This window comes from Acomys russatus, chromosome 19 (genome assembly GCF_903995435.1).
Source record: "Acomys russatus chromosome 19, mAcoRus1.1, whole genome shotgun sequence".
Taxonomy (NCBI): domain Eukaryota; kingdom Metazoa; phylum Chordata; class Mammalia; order Rodentia; family Muridae; genus Acomys; species Acomys russatus.
The window spans coordinates 61,191,658-61,202,652 of NC_067155.1; the positions used below are offsets into that span (position 1 = coordinate 61,191,658).

General features: G+C 50.4%; 1 protein-coding gene across 1 annotated transcript; it reads right to left on the reverse strand.

Annotated features, from left to right (window-relative positions):
• Positions 1–1,732: 1,732 nt before the first annotated feature.
• Positions 1,733–6,534, reverse strand: C19H12orf43 (chromosome 19 C12orf43 homolog). Its single transcript, XM_051161680.1, has 6 exons — positions 6,382–6,534; positions 4,204–4,246; positions 3,930–4,028; positions 3,355–3,428; positions 2,613–2,703; positions 1,733–2,178 (listed from the first exon to the last, which is right to left on the reverse strand). Exons 1-6 carry the CDS (start codon positions 6,527–6,529, stop codon positions 1,851–1,853), a joined length of 783 nt encoding a protein of 260 aa, XP_051017637.1. The 5' UTR covers positions 6,530–6,534; the 3' UTR covers positions 1,733–1,850.
• Positions 6,535–10,995: the final 4,461 nt, after the last annotated feature.

Consider the following 10,995-nt stretch of genomic DNA (forward strand, 5'->3'; position numbering starts at 1 on the left):
TGTGGAGGGCCAAGCAGTTAAGAGAAGCAGAGCATCTCCTTAGGCCTCTGTGGGCTCCAGTCTGGGACTGAGAAAGGGCCTGGAAAGAGCTGTGTCCCCTGCAGCTTACAGCCAGCTATGGGCCAGCCTGTACATTTATTTAACTTTTAGTAAAGCCAGTAAAAAGCGAATGGGAGCGTCCTGACTACCCACCAGTGGCCAGGAGGGGAGGCCAGCACAGGCCAGGGCTGAGGTGGGGACAGGCTCCCGAGACACATGTTCAAGGTAACCTCCTGAATTTGTGTGCTGGCCTCACAGAGGACTCACTGTCAGAGACCTGGTCCACGTGTGGTGCCACGGCCTGGAGCCTTGAAGCTGGGGGGGGGGGGTGAAGAAACACATCTGGGGGTGTGGGTGGAAGAATCGCACGTGTGGTTTCTATTTATGATGTCCCCTTATTCAGCACCTAGGATGTGGCTCAGTGGTAGAACGCTGGCCTAGCCTAGTGAGCACGATGCTGTATTTTTGGTTCCCAGCACTCACAGGACACGGGCGGCAAGACAGGAGACTGGCCAGCTCAGCTGAGACTCTCTAGGCAATAAAGCAAAGAGGACCAGCACTGGCCAGAAGCGTGCCTAGCCTAGGTCACTTAGTTTCCTTTTCCTTTTTGGTGCTGGGGACAGAACTCAGGGCCTTGCACCCAAGCCTACACCCGGTCACCACTAAGCAGGTCCCAGCACTCTGGCACTTGCCGTTCAGCGAATGAGAAAGCGTAGTAACAAATCTGGGAAATGAGCTAGGGGACATCTTTCCTTCCTTTCCAGACAATGCGTTGATGTCTGTGCGGGCTGGGGAGAGGGGCAAGTCTTCCTGGGCCTTAGTAGCTTCAGTCCTGTTGACGCTCTTCCTCCTCCTCCCTCCAGACAGGCTTTCTTTGTCTAACAGTCCTGGGCTGTCCTAGACTTACTTTGTAGACCAGGCTGGCTTTGAACTCACAGCCATCCGCCTGCCTCTGCCTCCTGAGTGCTGGGATTAAAGGCGTGAGCCACCACGCCCTGCCCTGATGCTCTTTTTTTAAACTCTATTTTATTTGGGGTATTGAAGCCTCTCCGTCCCTTCCACCAATACCTTAACCCTGGGGAGAGAGGGGTGCAGACCCCTTAACTTCTCCCCGCTGTTTAGGGTCAATGGGTTCGTTTGGGGTAATACCAATCTCCATCAACAGCAAACACAGCAGCAGCCTCCTCCGAGCCGCTGCATTGAAACATTTCCCTCCTATCTCCAAGCTGCCACACTGTCTCTCTGTCTCTCCAAACTGCTACATGCCACACGCCACCACCGCACTCTCTGGCGGTCGAATATATCTCCCTCAAATCCCAGACCACGCCCCTCTCCGTGCTACACAAGGCAGGCTGTTACCAGTTGGCAAAGACCACCTCCCACAAAGGACAATTATCAGCCGTGGACAAACTAAAGCCCCACACTTGGGAGTAAAACAAAAAGGTATTTACATAACATAACTGAGTTTACAAAGAAACCAAAACTTCCATGACAGGAGTCCTCTCTCCCATTCTCACACCAGGCTGGGGGTGGCGGGGGACAGAAGCTCTGAGATTCAGTCTCAAAAGCTGGAAGAGCCACACTTCCTGAGATGACGGAACACTCTGGAACCACAAGTGTGTCCGGCTGTGCTCAGGCTCCCCTGCCTCCCCCCGCCCCCCACTTCTGTGCTTGGACTCTTGGCTAAGCCCCAATGAAGTCACCTGTGGCAGAGTCACTGTTGGAACCGGGAAGGAGTGTGGCCTGGCTCTGCCCTGACCCCACAGGCACCTCATCCTCAGAGCTGGTGGCCACAGCGCGAACGGCCGGGGTCAGTTCTCAGGCTCAGCCACTACAGGCGCTGCGAATGGGCACGGGGACGCAGCTCTGGCTTTCTTGGCCTTTTTCTTCCTTTTCTTCTTTTTGGTCCCAAGTGACACCAGGTCTCCGTTTATGTTGCCTGCCTCCTTTATCTGTTGCAGGCCTGTGGATCCCGCCAAGTCAGTGTCAGCCTCCTCCTTGGCTTTCTTTTTTAACTTCTTCCTCTTGGTCGCCTTCTCCACCTTGGCAGGGCAGTGTATGGCTGATTCCTGGAGAAGATCTGAGGCAGACACAGCTGCCTCCCGGCACCGCTGCCACTCCTCGTCACTGTCTTCACTGCTGCTGGGGGGCAGGGTGGGGGTGTCAGGTCAGCTGGCGCCTGGATGGACCTCAGAGCTGCCTCACAGCCTCCAGACGCAGCCTAGTAGCTCAGGCAGAGCTCAGGCTCCAAGGTCAGCTTCTCTCACTGTCAGTCACCTGACTGCATTAAGTACCTGAGCTCGCTGACCTCAGTATTCTCATCTCTAGGACCCTGACAGTGCCCAAACCTCAGAGCTTCTTAGGAGGCAAGGATGATAAAGCCCAAGATGGCTGCTCGTGAAGTACAGAGGTCCTTAGCTGCCCCCAAGAAGACCCTGTGCCCTTTCTGCCGGGGGCACACTTTGTCCTGTTATCTGATCAGCCTCTTCCTTTGGTCTGGACCTGACTGGGGCTGCTCAGCTATTCCAAGGGCTCAGCCAGGAGAGGCAAGAGGAGAGGTTGTAAACTCTCACCTGGAGCTGGGGGGCTGGCGCTTTCGGCAGGGTCTTGGAGAAGCTTCCTTCTCGTGGCCTCCGGGGATGGATGTGAAGAAAAGGCGGAAGCCTGGGGGTCACCGGGACAGCATCAGCAGTCGGTGGGGTGGAGACCGATCCTCCCTCCAGGTGCTGAGGCCCCAGGCTCTCCCAGTCTAGCAGCAAGGGCTTGGGCATCCCTGATGTTTGTGTGTGGTGGTGGGGGTGGGGCTTGAGTGGCACCCAATGGCTGCTGCTACGTCCAGAGCTCCAGGGGCTTTTGGTGAACTTTTTTGTTTGTTTTGAGAGTGTCACTCTGTGTGGCTATCTGTCCAGGAACTTGCTATGTAGACCAGGATGGCCTTGAACTCACAGAGAGCTGCGTGCCTCTGACTCAAGTGCAGGAATTAAAAGCATGTGCCGCTCCACCTAGCCTTCACAGGCTTTGGAAAGTCGGCAGTTGAGTTTCTTACCTGCCGTATGGGATGGAATTAGACAGAGTGGGCGGGAAAGACTGGGATAAGAAGGCAAAATCTTTCTGCAGGTACCAGGGCAAGTGGGGGTTCTCAGAGCTAGCTCATTCTGGGAAGAATGGGGTACCATAATTCCTGCCTCAGAGTGTGGGGGCAGCAAATGCAAGAAGGAACCTGCGACACAGCGCTGCTGGCCCTGAGGAGCTGTGGCTGTGGGCACATGGTGGCACCTCCCTGTGGCAGCATTTATCAGCACTTTAAGGACTCACCGTCCTCCGCCTCTGTCTCCAGCTGTACCTCTGCCTTCCGAGGCGCCTTCCATACTTCTGAGATGGTGATGGAGCTAAGGGCGAGGAAATGGCACACTTAGGATGATATTTAGGGTAGCACCAAAAGTACCTTTTGTTTTGAAATTTCAAATTTTTAAATTTTGGGGGTTTTCCGAGACAGGGTTTCTCTGTGTAGCCCTGGCTGTCCTGGACTCATTCTGTAGAGCAGGCTGACCTCAAACTCACAGAGATCCCCCTGTCTCTGCCTCCCGAGTGCTGGGATTACACACCTTGTGCCACCAATCCTGGCTACATTTGAAGAAAACCTTTTTTTTTTGTTTTGTTTTTTGAGACAAGGTCTCTCTGTGTTAGCCTTGGCTGTCCTGGACTCACTTTGTAGACCAGGCTAGCCTTGAACTCACAGTGATCCGCCTGCCTCTGCTTCCTGAGTGCTGGGATTACAGGCCATGCGCCACCATACCTGGCTACATTTGAAATCTTTTTTTTGTAGTTCTGGGGTACAAGGCTGTAGTCCCAGACTTTGGGAGGCTGAGGCGAGAGGATCGCCTGCTCACCTGTCCAGCAGCGCTCCCAGCTTCCTGGCCACATGGGCTCGGAACTCAGGAGTGGTCTGAAGCTCGTTGCCATCTTCTTCGTGCCGGTTCACCTCACGCCTGTAACACACACAAAAGGACATCACCACCCGAGAGCTCAGATGCTGCCCACAAGGAAAGGACCGCTTGTTTCCTTCCCAATGACACCCTGTGGTCTGACCTAGCATCTGGCACGCACAGGGCATCAGCATTTGTTCAATGACTCAAAGAAAGCTCTATGCAGAGCACACAGTACCTGCGGCTTGGCTGGGAGGCTGGTGCTTCTTTACTTGCAGCGTCTGTGGAACAGTCAAGAGGCGGCACTTACAGACTGAACAGCCGCCGCGGTGGCCTGGGTACATGCTAAGTGACATGCATGTGTAACCCAAGGCCTCCCCCACCCCATTTCCATTTGAGAGGTGACCGTTATCCGCATTCTGCAAAAGAGGCCCAAAGACATGTAAAATAATTTGGACTAAAAGCTAATTTTTTGCGCCGGGCGGTGGTGGCGCATGCCTTTAATCCCAGCACTCGGGAGGCAGAGGCAGGTGGATCTGAGATTTTGTTACATAGCCCAGGTTAGCCTTGAGCTCATGCGTTAACTGATAGCTGATTAATGGGGGTTGGAAAGAGGGCACAGGGAAGATGGGAGGGGGTAAAAGGGGTGGGGGGGGGGGAAGGGGGGGTGTCTGCTCGCATCACCGAGGACTCTGGGGCAAAGTGGGTTTGTGCCAAGGGAGTAGACTGGAAAGTCGATGGCTCCCAGCACAATGTACGACACAGGGCATTAACCTCAGGGCCACCACTGTGTCTACGCCATTGTGTATTCATAGTGTCTCTGCCTGATACACTGTTCTAGGTCAGGGCGCTCTGAAGTACCCAGTGCCCCTGGATGTGGGTGTGCTGGAGACAGACATCTGTCTTCTGAAGTACAAAATCACAGGGAGTAGCTCCCACTGTAAGTAGAGAGCGCTGGCGAGGCCTAGGATTAAAGGCCTGCGCCACCATGCCCGGCCACCCGTTGGTTTCATACATCTATAAAATGAGATTATTTCCTTTTAGGGATAGCAAGATAGCTTACCAGGCACTTGCCACCAAGCCTACCAACTTCAGTCTAATACCCAGGCTCCACATGGTAGAAGGAGAGAGAAGTGCCTTCTGGCTTCCATGTGTACTGTGGCACCTGTGTGCATGTGCACATGTGTATACACACACACACACACACACACACACACACACACACACACACACAATAAAATGTAATAAAAATTCTAAGCCGGGCGTGGTGGCGCACGCCTTTAATCCCAGCACTCAGGAGGCAGAGGCGGGTGGATTGCTGTGAGTTCGAGGCCAGCCTGGTCTACAAAGTGAGTCCAGGACAGCCAGGGCTACACAGAGAAACTCTGTCTCGAAAAAAATCAAACCAAACCAGAAATCTAAAGATCGCTTTTTAAACCAGGTTTGGCAGTGCATACCTTTAATCCCAGCACTCAGGAGGCAGAGCCAGGTGGATCTCTATGAGTGTAAGGCCAGCCTGGTGTACAGAGTTCCACAGCAGTCAGGTCTACATAGAGAGGCCCTGCTTCAAAGAACGAAACAAAACAAAATCACCTCTCGTCTGTCAGCTTCCTAGAATTGAAAATGTTTATTATTGTTGCTGTGTGTCTGAGTCACAGGACAGCTTTTGGGAGTCAGTTCTCTTCCATCACGGAGTTCTGGGAACCCAGTTCAGGTTTCGAGCTTGTGTGGCAACTGCGGAGGCACCTCACTGAGCTAGAAATGAGTCTAAACATCACAGGGACTTTAAAGTAGAGAAGAGTGTAAATTACTTCTTTCCAGCATTGTCCTGTGAATAAAATACTTGGCTGTATCTGTAAAAGGCTATAATGGGATATAACAATACGGTGACATCCGCTGGAACAAAGCAACAGGTATTGTCAAGTGACCGTGGCTTTTTGCTCACATGTGTAAGGGGAACGGTTTGTTATATTTCAGTTAAGGGTTAATAAAAGTAAAGGTGCAATATTCTTTCTATTCAAAATTATAGGACCTGTTGGAGTCTCTAACCATGATCAGCGATCCCTATACTGGCAGATTTCGGACTCATCCCGAATTTGCTAGGGACTCTGGCTTGGATAAACTCAGGCGTGTGAGGGCCGGCAAGGGCAGGACTCTGAGACTCTCCGCCATCTCAGACAGGTGGCTGGTACCTTCCCACAGGGTGGCAATGAGGACGCACGGAGGCGAGCGCACTCAGGACACACTGAGGTGCCTCAGCCGCCTCCACTGGAATAAAGGGCTCACCCTCCGCCCTCGGTGTGACTCTGATCCCCAGCCAGTCTCAGAAGCTTTCTCGAGAAAACTCCTCGGATACAACAAGACGCATCCTTTGCAGGCCCCAGGGGAGGAACCCCGCCCCTCGGGCAGCCCCTACCGGCTCTGGGTTTCTCCGTTCCTAGCGGGCGCTGCTCCAGCCCCCAGGCGGGCGTCGCCGCCTCGCGGCACCGCGCCAGCTCCTCCGCATCGCTGTTGCTACTGCTGCTGCTGTCTGAATCGCTCATGGTACCGCTGGGCGCCACCATCTTGAGATGACGCAAAGGATTGTGGGGGAAAGCGGCCACCTTTGATTTGTCCTTCCAGCTCACGTGATCCATGGCAGAGCATCATGGGGATTGTAGTTCTCAGACCATCATGGGGGTGACCTGTCCAGAAAGATGTGCTTTCGAAGGGTAGAAGACACCACTACCTTCTCCAATCCCTTTTCCCTCTTTTCCTTTACTTTTCTTTCTCTTTTCTTCTCTTCCCTTTTTTCATGCTCTCTTCTTTTCTTTTCATAAGGAGCAACAATATCCCAAAGTCAAACAAGGAGGCGATTGACAGGAGGATTAGTTCTTTTTATTTTTAATTTTTTCTTTTTAAGGAAAAATGAATTTATTTGGGATTTGATGACATCGTGAAGGCAATTAACCACCCTTTTTAGTTCAGATTTTGATCTTAGGAAGATTGTTAAACTTAAGGCTTTGAGAGTCTTTTTTTTTTTTTTTTTTTTTTTTTTTTTTTTTCTGGTTTTTCGAGACAAGGTTTCTCTGTGATAGCTTTGGCTGTCCTAGACTCACTTTGTAGTCCAGGCTGGTCTCAAACTCACAGCGATCCACCTGCCTCTGCCTCCCAAGTGCTGGGATTAAAGGCGTGCGCCACCACGCCCGGCTGAATGGCTTTGAGAATCTTAAAAAAAAAAAATGAGATCAGAATGACCCAAGGGATAGCTGAGGCCTCACCAGTTGGAGCATAGCCCACAGCACACGTGCAGATTAGCACTTGAGAACTTGTTTAAAAAGCAGTCTTTGGCCGGACGGTGGTGGCGCACGCCTTTTATCCCAGCACTCGAGAGGCAGAGGCAGGTGGATGCCTGTGAGTTTGAGGCCTGCTTGGTCTACAAAGTGAGTCCAGGACAGCCCAGGTTACACAGAGAAACCCTGTCTCGAAAAACGGGGGGTGGGAGGAGGGTGGGGTGGGGAGAAGCTGTCTCTGGTTTCTTTACCCCCCCCCCCCCATCCCCCTGTGACTTGTACAGAAAGTGAGTGTAAGGCTGAGATGATCATAGTCTGGGAAACATCTTAACATATGGGGAACTGAATATGGATGGTTATAAAAAATATAGCAATAGTAAAGGTTTCTGAACCAAGCATGTGATGACCCTGTGATGTTTCTGGCGCTTGCATCACTTTGCTGAAGCGCTGAGCACGTGATGTGAGCACTGCACTGCATTGCACGTATCCCCAGTAAGTGCTGAAACTTCTTCCCTCAGCTTGGAGACGAATGTATGCCAAGGACAGTGTTTTTTGTTTTTTAAAGATTTATTATATATACAATGTTCTGCTGGCATGTACACCTGCAGGCCAGAAGATGGCATCAGATCACATTATAGATGGTCGTGAGCCACCATGTGGTTGCCGGGAATTGAACTCAGGACCTCTGGAAGAACAGTCGGTGCTCTTCACCGCTGAGCCATCTCTCCAGCCCAAGGACAGTGTTCTTTTTTCTCTTTCTTTCTTTTCTTGTCTTTTTTTCCTTTTTCTTCCTTGTTTTGTTTTGTTTTGCTTTGTTTTGTGTTTTCGAGACAGGGTTTCTCTGTATAGCCGTGTCCTGCACTCACTTTGAGCTTTCCTCAAACTCACAGTGATCCACCTGCCTCTGCCTCCAGAGTGCTGGGATTAAGGGTGTGTGCCACTACTCCTGTCTCCCATAGGCCCCCCTTTGAGTCAAGAATACTTCTTTGTGGCCAGCCTGAAACTTGTTATGTAGACCACACTGGCCCGGAACTTGCTATGTGGACCACACTGGCCTGGAACTTGCTATGTAGACCACATTGGCCCGGAACTTGCATTTCCTCTTTTGTTTCTGCTTCCCTCATACCTGCTTGCTTTAATAGTTGACAATGGCAAGGTTATATGCACACCAAACATCACCAAAAAAAATCATTAAAAAAATTTAAAATTAGTGTTAGACTTATTTGTGTGTGAGAGAGCATGCAGACGTGGAGATGAGAGGACAGCTTGAGAGGGTCAGTTCTGCACTTCCACCATGGGGTCTCTGGGGATCAAACTCAGTTTGCAGGCCTGGCAGCAAATGCTTTTACTTCCTGCACTATCTTGCTGGCTCCAAGTAATTGTTTTGAAATGTATTTCTTTATGATTTATTTTCTGTGTTTGTTTTGCCTGCTTATTTTACATACTTATCTGCATTTATTTAGAAAAAGTAGTCATGACGGGGCATAGTGGTGCACGTCTTTAATCCCAGCACTTGGGAGGCAGAGGCAGGAGAATCTTTGTGAGTTCAAGGCCAGCCTGGTCTACAAAGTGAGTCCAAGACAGCCAAAGCTACACAGAGAAACCCTGTCTCAAAAAAAAAAAAAAAAAAAAAAAAAAAACCCTGCTATGATTGAATGTTTGAACATCCTGCAAAATCCTAACCTTCTACACTGATGGCCTTAAGAGAGGGAGCCTTTGGAGATGGTTGGCTGGGGACAGAGCATTTATCACAGCTTTTTTTTTTTCTCCCAAAGATTTACTTATTTATTATGTATACAGTGTTCTGTACTGCATGCACACCTATATGCCAGAAAAGGGCACCAGATCTCATTATAGATGGTTATGAACTACAGTATGGTTGCTGGGAATTGAACTCAGGACCTCTGGAACAGCAGGCTGTGCTCTTAACCTCTGAGCCATCTCTCCAGCTCTTACTTTAACACTCTCAGAAATCCACCTTTCTCTCCTACCACATGAGGGCCTAGTGAGAAGCTGCCGTCTATAAGCCAGCAAGAGGTCCTCACCAGGTGCCAGCGATCCTGACCGTTGTCGGCTCAGCGGGCAACAAATGCCTGTTGTTCATAAGCCACTGGGTTTGTGGTGTTCTGCTACCGATGTGTAAATGGACCAAGACAGTGACTTATTCATCTAGTCCTTTTCCTTTTGGGACAGGGTCTCATGTAGCTCAGGCTGGCCTCCAACCCACTATGTAGTCAAGGATGGTGAATTCCTCATCTTCCTGCCTCTGTGCTGGAATTACAGGTGCATGCCACCACACTTGGAAGTGCTGGGAATTGAACTGGGGACTCTGTAGGTGCCCTACAGGTGTAGCTCTGTAGCGCTCTACCAGCTGATGTGTCTCAGCCCCATGTATTCCTTTTGCAAAGCACCTACGGTGGGTGTGGGCTGTATTATGAGGTATGTGAAAGTCTGGGTGGAGCTAGCCTGTTTGCTCTTTGGAAAAGAGACACCCTTTCAGTCCCTGGAGGCAGAAGAGCTGGGACATATAGAACACGATTGTTAAATTGCCCAGAGGGTTTTGATTTTTTTTTGTTGTTTGTTTGTTTGTTTTGTTTTTTTTTTGTTTTTCGAGACAGAGTCTCTCTGTGTTAGCCTTGGCTGTCCTGGACTCGCTTTGTAGACCAGGCTGGCCTCGAACTCACAGCGATCCCTGTGCCTCTGCCTCCCGAGTGCTGGGATTAAAGGCCTGAGCCACCATGCCCAGCCCAGAGTGTTTTGAAAACCACCTAGGAAGTGGACTTGGAAGCAATGGTAAGTCCATCAGAAAATAGATCCAAAGGAAGGTTTGGAATAAACCCAATCACAATATACTTTGGTGATAAAAATCAGTTTTTCCCCTTGTCTCTGGACAATTATTTACTGTTTAAATGTGGACTTTAGGGGGTATGGGCAGAAAGCTTTGAGTCAGAGTCTTACTATGTAGCCTTGGCTGGTCTAGGACTCACTCTGTAGACCAGGCTGGCCCCCAACTCACAGAGACCCAACTGCCTCTGTTTCCTAAGTGCTGGGATTCCCAAGGTGTGATACCATGCCCGGAAGGAATTTTAAAAATATTGTTTCATCTTTGGTCTCCCAGACTTTGTCTCTTTTCATCACAGTTTCCCTGCATTCGTCAATCCCGAGAGTTGAGAGGCCTCTGCGGCAGTTAATGAAGACCAATCATTAGGAAGAAACAAAGGCCATTTATTCTCAGTTTGAAAGGAACTTGATGCACTCCCTCCCTTGCCTTGGATAGTCAGAGGCAGGCCGACTTGAGTAGGAAGTGGTGGGCAGGCACAGGGGACAGCTTCAGCTATGCTCTGACGGTGGTGGTTGGCATGGGGAATTTGGAGGTGGGACAACCTGAAGCAGGGTCCCTGTGATTGGTTGGGAAGCTTGTTTCACTTCCTGTGTGTGAACAAGCAAAAACCAGTTTATTAGTGAGACTGCCGCTTACTGACCCATGTCCTTCACTGTGGCCATGGGGATTGCAGAGGTCCTGGTATGGCCTCCCATGGGACTACAGAATTCCATTGTCACACAGGGTCTGGCTGTTGTCTGGTTGCTTACGACTTCTGACTTCTCTCGTCTCTTCTGGCTCCCTACTTGCTGGGTACCGAAGACTTGAACCATCCCAGCAGAGGGCTGGAAAGAGGGATGGCTAGGCTGAGTCTCAGATGAGATAGTGAGCAAAAAATTTAAAAAAAACAAAAAACAAAAAACAAACAAACAAACAA

Excerpts from the sequence above, each read along its gene's own strand:
- C19H12orf43 (XM_051161680.1), bottom strand. The coding sequence starts at position 6,529 with ATGGTGGCGCCCAGCGGTACCATGAGCGATTCAGACAGCAGCAGCAGT. Across the intron at positions 4,247-6,381 it reads AACGGAGAAACCCAGAGCCG|ACGCTGCAAGTAAAGAAGCA; the intron begins GTAGGGGCTGCC and ends ACTGTTCCACAG. Across the intron at positions 3,429-3,929 it reads CTGGGAGCGCTGCTGGACAG|CTCCATCACCATCTCAGAAG; the intron begins GTGAGCAGGCGA and ends CCTCGCCCTTAG.